Source organism: Ammospiza nelsoni, chromosome 18, assembly GCF_027579445.1.
Source record: "Ammospiza nelsoni isolate bAmmNel1 chromosome 18, bAmmNel1.pri, whole genome shotgun sequence".
NCBI classification, from domain to species: domain Eukaryota; kingdom Metazoa; phylum Chordata; class Aves; order Passeriformes; family Passerellidae; genus Ammospiza; species Ammospiza nelsoni.
Window position 1 is genome coordinate 7,048,393 of NC_080650.1, and position 11,555 is coordinate 7,059,947.

An 11,555-nucleotide genomic window follows, 5' to 3' on the forward strand; every position below is an offset into this window, starting at 1 on the left:
CCTGCATGGCCATCAGTGAAGCTGCTCCCTACCAGTTCCAGTGATTTCTTTGTTTGGCGCATGGAAAGCAAAAAAGAAAAATCAGAAATACATTAATATTCCAAGTAGTGAAGAACGGTGTGGAGAGAACGTTCAAGGAGAGGGGAATTTGTTCTGTTTCATAATTAGCATTGCCACTATCAAATGGACCCCTAGCTAGAAGCAGACAAGGTAGAGGAGCTTTGTGCTCCAAAGTTTTCAGAATGCCAAGGATATCTGATATGACCATCTGGTTAGGATGGGGGAAGTGGATTTGTGGAGTGGCAGTGTTTCCATGTGCTCTCATACAGACCACAGCACACCTGGAGCTTCTGGCATCACACAGCACAAGCTCTGCCACCAGAGCTCTCCCAAATCCTCAAGCAGCCTTCAGCAAGTTGCTGGGCAGAAGCCAAACTGTAAGAAGGATGTAAGACCACACTCCAAGGCAGAATTCATGCTGTCCAGCAGCATATCAAGATAAAAAAATCCAAGATAAAATTGTATCTTTATTATCTTTATTGTACATCTACTTCTCAGCATTCAGTTCTATTTTCTCTAGGCTGGTATAAAACACACCTGTGTTACAGATGAAGCTCTATAACATCTGCAATATACATTTTAAATCACATTTTATCATTTCATCTAACTGAAATCAGAACACTCAACTGGCAGAAGTGAACATCTGCACATCTGGAACTAAATACTTTAGGCAAGGAAAACATCTTTGGATACAAATCAAATTCACTAAAGCAAAGATGATCTTCTATTAGCTTGGCCTTTGCTTGTGACTTAACAAACCCAAGTGAAAACAGCAGACTGTGTTCTTCCCTCTGTGAATATATTCAAGTCATGGGAGGAAAAGATCTAACAGTTCAAGAACTCTAGGTATCACTGTATTTTCATTAACTACCATCCAAGAAGGTTATGATAGTTTTAGGCTTCACAGTGCTATTACCTGTTTATTTTAAGGCTGTTCCAGTGCAGGATCAGATAACTGCAGGAAGGGGGTAGTGCTTATGATTTAAGAGGTGAATGTATCAAAAGTGCATCTGGATTCACACGTCTAACTACAAAAGTGCTGAGTCTTTCTAGTTCATGAAATGCAGTAACATGATGTACTAATGTAGCACCAATTTTTCTTTAAATATTCATCAACAAAGCCAAGCTTTCTTCCCTGTAAAGGTAAATCCAGCAGCCCTGCTATGGAGTACAGTCTGCCAGCCATTCTTCCTCCTTCTGCCATCTGAATAGCACAGGTTAAGCCTAGTTCTCTGTTTTCTTTTCCATCCCTACTGTGACTTCAACTTGAGTTGCTCTTCTCCACCAATTTATCACTGCTCAATTGTTTCCTGAAGGTTATTAGTATTAGACTCCCTGTGCCACAGACTGCATCAGAGTGCCAACTGCAGATGTCTGTGGTGTGTATCTATGATTATCTCCCATCATGACTCTTAAGAACAAAGGTGTTCGTACTTTCAGTACTGACTGAATGAGTTTTCACCTTATTTGTGCTTTCACTTCACCCAGAAAATTACCCATTTTATTATCCCATTTACAGAAATAATATACAGCAGTGTTGCTACCATTATATCAAAGAAGTAGTGGCACCTAGACCTTTGTTATGAATTACATGTTTCCACTGTATTTCAAAGATGCTCAAGAGGCTGCATGCTACAGAAAATAGTCTGAAAATGGCCATTTTATGAGAAACTTCAGGCCTACAATATTCAATGAGAGAATGATGAGCATTTTTCTCCTTACTAAAATGAGCCACAGTTTCCCCTTAAAACCATATGCTTTCAGCTGGCTGTGTAATCTCCAGACACAGGCATTGCAGCTGCTGAACTATCTCAGAAGTTCTCAGCACCAACACCTACAGAAAGTAGCCAATTTAAGCAGGTGAAGAGAATTACTAGCTCCAGAAAAATTATAGAATCATTTAGGTTGGAATAGTCCTTTTAGATCACTGATTGCAACTGTTCACAGGTGACATTCTGCTTGCTGATAATTAAGCTGCATTCTCTGCTAACACTGAAGTTGCACAACCTAAAATAAGGTGGGAAGTTCTTGAAACTCAGGGTCTTTGAATGAACATAATTAGGTTTACATCACAGCACTTGGTAGTTCAAGGCATAAGAGCCTAGACTTCACTGAAATGGGTTAAATTGCTACCTCTAACAAAATGTCTTATGAGAAATATGAAGAAAAAATTATTTTATTAGAAATAAATTCAGGTTTCCTGGAACTGAATCACTGGATTTGCCCTATGTTAAGGAGCATTAGTTCTTCCTTCATTACACCATTTGATTTGCTCATATAAGTAAATTAATCATTCTATACAACATTATTGATAAGTTCCTTCATAATGCTTAGAGTTAATGCTTATTTACTCTCCCACTGTGACAAATTAGACCACCTACTCAGACACTGTGTTTATTACTGAAGGAACACACATGGAGTGCTAAAAGCCTGCAATAATACAACTCCAATATTTGGTTGCTTTTCCAGGCAATAATCTTGATAGCTAAATAGTTTAGTTCCCCCTCATAAAACCAGAAGAAATATAGCAGTGATACAGGGAATCCTAAATGCTTAGCTGAGGAAAAAAAGAAAAGGAGAATCTAAAATGGAATTTTCCTAAAGTATAACAGTACCAGTGATCAGCACCATGATGAACTAATAGCAGACACTGTGTATTTCAAACACTCTTTATGTGCTGCTTTTTAGCAAAGGTGTTTGGAAAAAAGGCTAAAAATAAAGACCACATTGCTAAAAAGCTAACCCTGGCCTTCAAGTTCAAAGAGCTTTTTATCCAGCAGAAGACACTCAATGTGTGGCATGAGACCACAAACATGTCTAGAGAAAAAGCCAAGTCAGAGGCTGTTTTCGTACGTGTTACTCAGAAATGTTTCCAGTGCCCTAAAAAGCTTATTTTTTCTGTTCAGTAAGAGGTTTAAAAATAGTTATTATCAAGTTTTTCCACATATATTATCCTCTATTATTTCAATTCCACTGTGCTGAAGTTGCTCTAATCCCTGACGTCCCACTGAGGTGATCTGCACCCAAAATTTGATAGGAATCCCATCCATCATCAGATTCATGTATTTATACACAGGTTACTTCATTAACAGACACAGCAGCCTTAGAGCTTAATGACATAAATAAGTAATTGATAAACACACATGTAAATCTTCATCTGATTAAGTTCTTGTGCTATGACAAGCAAGCATGGATTGTATCAAAAGCACTGCTGAAAGAATTTTAGGCCAGTGTTTCAACTGCTGCATATCAGAGCTCTATCCAACATCAATCAAGTTGAACAAATCAACACACCTGAAAATTCAAGTCTATCTCAGCCTTTAATAACATATTACAACAAAAAGATCTTCAGGAGATAAAACATTGCCTGTGGAAAAAGATAAAAAATGGAAATGCTCAGGAAAGGGGAAAAAACCCACTGCCACACAAAAGAAATTAATCGCATGCATGAGGCTTGCTTTGATTTCACAACAAAGATAGATTTTACTAACACTGCTCAGCATGAAAAACAACACCAATCCCATTCAAATTCATCTGAGTATTTTTGAATGGACAGGACTTCAGACTCTGCCTGACAACAGTTGCTCAATTATGTGTTACTTTTATTACACACAAGACTTGGCAGCAGCAGAGAACGTATGTCTGGGACAATCCTCGAAAAATTTACCAGCACTTCAAGATACACAGGCCAAGTTACAATATGGAGAGATCCTTAAAATACTTCATTTTGCATGTAATTATTCACTGATAACAGAGGGAGCAGAGTGAAGTTTCAGATTCAGTAACAGATTAGAGGCAATTGCTTCTTCTGTACAAATTGTAAAACGACCATCTCAGTTGATGTCCTGCTGCCAAAAGGATGTTTCAACAACAACTGTGTTACCAGGAAAGCCTTACATCACTATTGCAGCTCTACACTGGAAGTATCATATGAAAATAAACATACAGCTTCCAAAACAACTTCACATCCATTCCTCAAGGAGCCACAAAAATAAATGCTGGCATAAAGGCCCCTTTTTTTTAACCATTTAATATTCAACACTCCAGTGTCAACCAAGTTCATCACAAAAGCCAACTTCTGTCCTGTGTTTGCCTGTGAGCACCAAACTACATCAAATGCACTGAAAACAAGCAAGGAAGAAATCAATGCACATTAAATCAAGAGCAAAACTGAGTGTCAAAATCTGTTCCGATGTAAGAAACTGTTAGACAAAACAACATTTACGGTTTATTCTGAAATCCTACATTGAGATTACCATACCAGTGACAAGCATTTTGAAACATCGAGAATCATATCACAGCCAAACCACAAAAGATAATGGCACAGACACATACTCCCACTCTTATAGAGCCTTCTGCTTCCAACAGCTTCACTAAGCTCGGTTAAAAAATAGCAACGGCAAAACAAGGAAAACAGAGTTCCAAAATAAGTGAAACAATAAATCTTAATATGCAATAGCCATGTTTGCACTTTGCCGAAGGCAGATTAGTCAAAGCTCCTTTCAGAGCACAGTTTTGTAGCATCTCTGGAAACACGGACACCTCTGCAGGGAGGTGCCGCTGCCCCCGCACAGGAAGGGTTAGCGAGCTACAGAACTCGAGAGGATGGAGAGGGAAACAGCCGAAGCACTACAGCACTCACATATTAATATAACTACAGGAGAGCTGCAAGCCGGCAGCCACAGCTCCATTCCGCATTTAAGGGAGAAGGGAATGAGAGAAGAAGAAACAGAGAGGGGAAAAGTTTCCTCGTCTTTCCTCCAAGCAAATGTAAATTTGTTCATTAGGTCCTCAAGCTTTCAGGAACAGTTACATAAAAATATGTAAAATCGGTAATGCTTAGAATAGGATTCCTTCCACTTCAAATAGCTGTGCCGGATAAACCCTGAGACATGCGAGAGATTGACGGAGAGGCCAGCTCCAGCCCTCCCTCCTGGAGTACAGAGACTCGGCCAGCGGAGCCACGGGCTGGATCCACGCCTGCCGGCAGCGGGGCGGCTGGGGCTGCATTCCCCTCCCGCACAGCAGCCCCGCCACACGGGCACAGGGGCAGCGGGGCTCGGGCAGCTCTGATGCATACAGCCGGCAGCTGCGGGAGGCTGACGGGGTTTTAGTGCCATGAAATGGTGGCTCTGACTATCAGGCACATTTTATGATAGGGAGAGATCGTGAGCCTCTGCAAAGCAAAGCCGGGCAGGGATAGCAGGAGGCAGGAGGGAGCAGGACCAGCAGCGGCAGGGCCTGGAGGACTGTCAAGCCCAGCCGCCTCCCCCCGCCGGGCCGGGCGGCCCCAGCCCGGGCCCCCCCTCCGCCAGAGCGGTACTTACGTGAAAACAAAAAATAAAGTAGTCGAACCCACTAATAAGGCAGCTGCTGTGGAGACCGGGATGTATTTCGTAGGTTTAAACCTCTTTCCAGTGCTGCTGGGCATCCTGTAGTTTACACATCACTATGTAAATCCAACCCGAGAGGAGGGAGCCGGGAGGATGCGGGTCCCTCCGGCGCGGGGAGAGCGGGACCCGGGCGGCTGGGAGGGACGGGAGAGGGACGGGAGCAGCTGACCTCCAGCACAGGAAATCCCACCCACACCGCCCAGCCCACTCGGCTGATGTCAACCAGCCCCTTAAGGTAGCGCTGCGGGGAGACGGGAGCGGGGCGCGCAGCCAGCACAGCCCCGCCGAAGGGCGGCCGAGCCGCGGCTGCTGGAGCTGCCTGCAGCGGGGCACCCCCTGCGGACGGGGGGGCCCAGTTCTGTTCTTTCTACAAGACAGCCCCCTCCCCCCCGCAAAGAAAAATGGCAATGCAGTGAGCTCTGCAGGGCGCTGTGTGGGACGCCGAAGCTGCTGTAGCAGCTCCCTGAACAGGGGCTCTAGAGGGGGCTGCGGACGCGGCAGCGCCGCAGGAGCCGCGGAGCGCTGCGGGGTCCGCGCAGGGAGCGGCGCCCTGCACGACAGGGCCAGCTGCGAGCGAATCCTGCCGTGCTCGTTAGGGAATAAACCCTGCTTTTCATTCTGCTACACCCAGAGTCACAGCATTAAGGGAACTGCTGCACTCTGCCAAATTTAGCTGATTCTAAGATCCATAACTGAGTGCAAACATAAATGAAATTACACTATACTCTGCTCTTTTAAATCTATCCATTAGCATCAGGAGGCAGACAGAAGAGGTAATTTAAGGTAACAACAGAAAGTTCACTGAATCAGCTTTCCCAAGAGCAGTGAGAATGGCTCCTCTGTTCACACTCGGGGGCACCACCCAGCAGCTCGCCGGTCTCAAGGAAACCCTCCGATGGGAAGAAGGGTTCAAGGCCACTTGGAAGTTTAGAAATCAAGACCAGGAGCTGCATACATCCTGCTCCCTCCCTCCTGCTTTCTTTCTCAGCTAATCCCTTTTCTGCAGCTGCCAACATGCAGATAAAGTAACCCCTGCCTAATACAAAAGCCACATTTGCAGCATCTGCTGGGTGTTGTTAAAAGCAAGCTTGCCCTAGAAGGCATACACTGCAGTGCTGTTCAGAAAGGACATTTATAATTTCTCATTTTAAGAGACTTGATTAGTTCCACCGTCCTGGAAGTCTTAAGAACAGAACAAGTAAAACCCGACCAAAAATCTGTAAGGGTCCTCAACTTTGCAGTTTGCAAAAAAATACCCCCACAACCACAAACCAAACAAAACCCCAAATTTTGAGCATCAGCTTTAACAAAAAACAAAGCCAGCAAGTTCCAGCCTGAGGATATATGGCTATGTGAAATCTCAGCTTTTGCCAACAACTGCCCTGCTTTAAAAAAAAAAAAAGGAAAAAAAAAGTCGAATCCAAAAGGGACTAAAGCCAGAAGGCAACTCAAAATCATCTCCAGACTTAGATTTTTAAGGAACAGGAAAGAAAACATCTACCTAAAGTTATTTTTGTATGGGGAACTGAATGCTTCCTATGCTTCACTACTCCCTGTCATGCCAGCTTATTGGAATTAATTATTCTCAAACCCCCTGTAACTAATCAAAAGGTCAACAATTTTATGCAGAAGCAGGCTGTGCATACGAAGCTGAAAGGCTTCAGGTGCAGCCACATGAGCATGCTAAATCAGATCAAAGGCACAGCTGGGAAGCAAATCTCCCCATCATCTCCACTTACCAGGTCTGATGTGTATTGCTGAGGGGTCTCCAGGGAATCAAGTGGGTCTCTTTTCCACAAAACTGGGCTGGAAGATCCATTTCAGGAGCACACCTAAGGCTCTGGGCCACGAGTTAGTTTAGCACCACTTACTTGACAAAAGCAGAGACTTCATCCCTTACATCAGTTTAATCATCTTCCTCCTTCCCACTCAAGCAACAGTCTGGGTAAAGAATTTAAGTTGCAAACAGAACTCTGAATAATTAATCTAGAAAATGTTATCCTAAGCAGCATTATAGACTGTTTATGAAGTTGGGTGAATGTCCTCTAATGGACAGCATGAGATTTACTCAAATGCATTTCTTAGGTCTTGAAAAATCATAAAAAAGTTCTCTCCCAAGTGACAGTCATATCTGCATTTTTAGCATGGATCTGCAAGTTTCCTTTCTAGGTGAGCCACAAGAGCATCCTGTCAAATTTCTAGCATGAGCTGGGAAGCAATAGGCTCAAGTTCATTTTAAGATACATATCTGGAGTCTGATGATTTATTTAAATTTCATTCTTTTTAAAGAAGAAGCCTTTCTGGGACAGTAACATTCCCTCATGTGAATTGTGGAGTTATTCTTAAGGAGACTATGCCTCCTCTGCACCTCATTATTTTCAATTGTATTTTCCCCTAAGGACTCTTTCCTCTCTAGAAAGTCTGCTTCTCAAAGACAGCTTTGCAAGAGGGGAGGATTCAGCACTTCTGTTCATTTCACTCCTCAGAAAGGTTTTCCCTTTATCACTCTGACACAGTGATGCTGATCCAATCTTGCTGTATCAGACCCCATTTGTTGGGCCAATCTTTCAAGCCATTCCTGTTCTGAAAGGAGGCTCTCAGCAGCAAGCAACTTTGGCTTTTTTTCATATCCCAATCACATAACACTTCTTTAGAGGGAAACTAAAGATAACTGAGTTATCAGGACACAAAGAATTGTACCTTTCATAGCAACAAGAGGTGCATCTCCAATCTGAACAGATCTTGAAGGTTGGGGCTGCACAATCATCCTGTGGATCATGACACCTGTGCTGAGCAGTCATGCAGACCCAGCATTTCCAAAAGGGGGCTGAGACATTCCATGGTACAAGGCTACAGGGTTATGCTGAATTGGGCTTTGGGATTACTTTTTTCTGGTGCACATTGTAGATTACCTATCACAAAGCAGCAATTTTCTGTAATTTTGTGTCCAAGAGTTCCCACAGCTCACCTCATTTCCTTCCCACTAACACTCCAGTTCCCAAGAACGCTCTGTTTTCAAGGCAGCACAAAGCACTGCTGAGCAACACTCAATCCTGTTATTACAAGCCAAGTGTATTTAAAGCAGTCAGATGACTTTACCTGTCAAACACTAAGGATGTCTGAGGAGGACTTGACTAAGGCAGAACAGGCATGGCTCAGAATTGCTCTCCTGGAACACCTTTATTTCAAGGACTGCAGTTTCTGGATCCACACTACCTTACTGGCATGCCAGAAGATTTTGGCAGCACTGAGGTAAACAGCAATGGCAGCATGAGTTAGGGAAAGATTTAATGACAAAGAACAAACACAGCTACAAAGAACCATCTAAAAATAATCTGGCAGAGCATGGCTAGTAATTGCATGTCTTCTTGCAAGATTTTACTCTGAGGTTTTACCCCAAAGGAGGAAGGGCCAACCACAGAAGCTGTGTTGGAGCCACATGGCAGGGTACCCCTCTCAGAGCTGGTAAGATGAAAGGAAACTTACAACAGAGCAAGAATCAAGCAAGCCTGAAAGCCATGCAATTTTCATATCAAGTCACAGCACTAATTTTAGCTGGAAATCTTAGCTTCATGATTAAGAAAATTATTTTATTTTGAACACTTGAAAATACTGAATATCCCTGAAATATTTTATTGGTCACTTGCAAGTTAGCTCCTAGCTTGAATTTGCTGTTGCCATTTAACAGTGACCACAATAAATAATTCTACTTTTCTTACTGCATTTTCTCACTACAACTACAAATGTTGTTTGCCAGCCCATGTAGTACTGATGACCTGCAAACTGCTCAGGGTCATTTGGAGAACCCTCAAGGATCACAAATTCGTTGTTTAATAAAAGCTGTTTTTCCCCTCAAATTTACAGTGTTCAGACCAGAGAAACCTGCATCATCTTGTGCTGCACAGTGCTGCCAAAAGTCCAAGCAAGGGCCAGACAGTTCTGGGTACAAGCCAGGCCTAGTAAGTTACCCACTGGAACTTTAATATGACAACTTAATTGTTCATTTTTACCAGATAAATCAAGAAATTATTGCCTAATAATGACTTCTCAGTAACCTTAACAGATTTATGACAAAATTTTCTAGATGATTCCAATAGATATTTTTTGTGGGATGGCATTTACTCAGAACAGATCTGGTGCATTTCCCAACAGCAGTGATGGGGCAAGTCAAGTTGCATTTACTATGAGACTTTAGTACCTCTGCATATTGATTCCTAAATGATCCCCACAAAAAACTCCTTACATCAGAATGAGGTAGGCATCCAAGCAGTTTTAAAGATTCACTAACCATCCTCTTTAAAACCATTAGTAAAGTGCAATTCTCCTCTTCTAAATGAAATATCACTGCAAATGATGCTGCTGAAACTCTGCAAGCCAACAGTGTTCATAAACCAACAAACAAGATGCACTGATAAGCACTATTTATATGAAGCAATGTAACTTTAATTATACCTGTTAGAATAGTCTTGAGAAATATCCTCCAAGCATACAAAATATTCAATGATTTTCATGTCCAATTCATCTTTGTTGATGCTACAATAGCCATAATTGCTTTTGTGGAAAAAAAGCATTAGAAAATGATGAAACTTAAACTACTTGAAATGAGGCCAGCCAGCACATGAATAGGCAAGAGCTCATGACCCTGTTAGCTTCTCTCTCAGGTTGTAAGTAAATTACACATCTTGATGAACAGTTCATATCTACAGTACAGTGAATCAGCTGAAGTAAATTTATACAGTCAAGACTGATAAACAATGAGCTGGACTTTCCCAGTTTGAAAGCTGGAAACATGCTTAAGACTGTAAAGTTGATGAAATATTTGTGGTAGTCAGACACTTTCCACAAAATAAAAGAAATTTGCTGTATGCAACATCTAATCCAGATTTGTGCTAGTACCTTCTTTGTACTTAAAACGTTATATTGCTGTAACAGAAAATACACCCCACAAACATTACCTGCACCATTAATAACTAAAAAAAAAGGTGCATTTCTACAAATGTCATTGATTTATGGATCTGATGTAGGTTGCATTTTCACTAGACTACAGCTAACTAGTTTGACAAGTCTTAAAAACATGAACAGGTCTTAAGTCAGTGGTTGGTGTCTAATGTGACTTAAGTGGACAAAGATATTGTGTACATTAATCTGCATATCATAAAAATATAGTGGTCACAAAATCTGATGCATAGCTGTAGATACTACTCAGCTCTTAAATATTAGGAAGATTTTTGCTCCTGTGCTTTTCAGTTTTCACAACCTCAGTAATTATTTCCTTATTCTTACTTGCACAAGCTGCTTACTTGTGAAGCACCTTGTTTTAACACAAACTAGAGTCTGAGAAATCACTTACATGTGGAATCCACTCTACAGCTCATTACTTCAAGCTTTTCTTCCTCAAGCAAAATAATTCTGATCTGTTGCAGTTAAGTTTTCCTTAGCTCCTTACTCTGAAAATGATACATTGTCAAAGATTTAGTTAAGGTTGGTAAAAAACTGGTAATTCCTCTTCTATTTTAAAGAGTAATTCTAGCTAAATTTAATTATGAAAACCTTTAAAGTAGACCCTGAATAAACAGTCATAAAATAAAACAAAATCCTTTATACACAGCTCACTTCACTGAACTAGTGTAAGTTTACACATGACCTCAGCAATGTAAAAACACTTTGAAATTAGTTTGGCTAATCAAAATTAAAACACTGCATTGCCATGGATACCTCAGAAAATACAGCTTGCTAGAAACAACGTGGAGCAGCCAGGACAGATGGGTGTCCTGGGAACAGGAGAGCACAAATAAAGACAGCACTGGGAAGTTAACTGGAGAGGTTTGAGGTTGTTTAAATAATCATCCACTCTATAAGGACTCATCACTGAAAGCCAATGGCAATTTGTACAGATCAAAACCCAGCAGGGCAGTTTGGAATGTAATCTCCACCATTGTCTCCATTTCCACGTAAATAGGTGCAATTTAATATTACTAAGGAGTCAAGCTGAGTTTTCTGACTCTGATTTGGAGTCTTTTCTTTAGAGAAAGGTTTCCAGTAACATTCAAGTTTTTCACTGAGCTCTGTGAAGGAATGCACTGAGATGGAGCAGCTCAAAGC

At 41.7% G+C, this 11,555-nt stretch overlaps 1 protein-coding gene across 1 annotated transcript in view; it reads right to left on the reverse strand.

Moving 5' to 3' along the window:
* Nucleotides 1-5,586, reverse strand: part of ZDHHC8 (zinc finger DHHC-type palmitoyltransferase 8) — a 110,045-nt gene extending 104,459 nt beyond the window's left edge. The window contains exon 1 of the mRNA XM_059485454.1: nucleotides 5,388-5,586. Coding sequence (XP_059341437.1) covers nucleotides 5,388-5,491 — 104 coding nt within the window. The 5' untranslated portion in view covers nucleotides 5,492-5,586. The remainder of the gene's footprint in view (nucleotides 1-5,387) is intronic.
* Nucleotides 5,587-11,555: the final 5,969 nt, after the last annotated feature.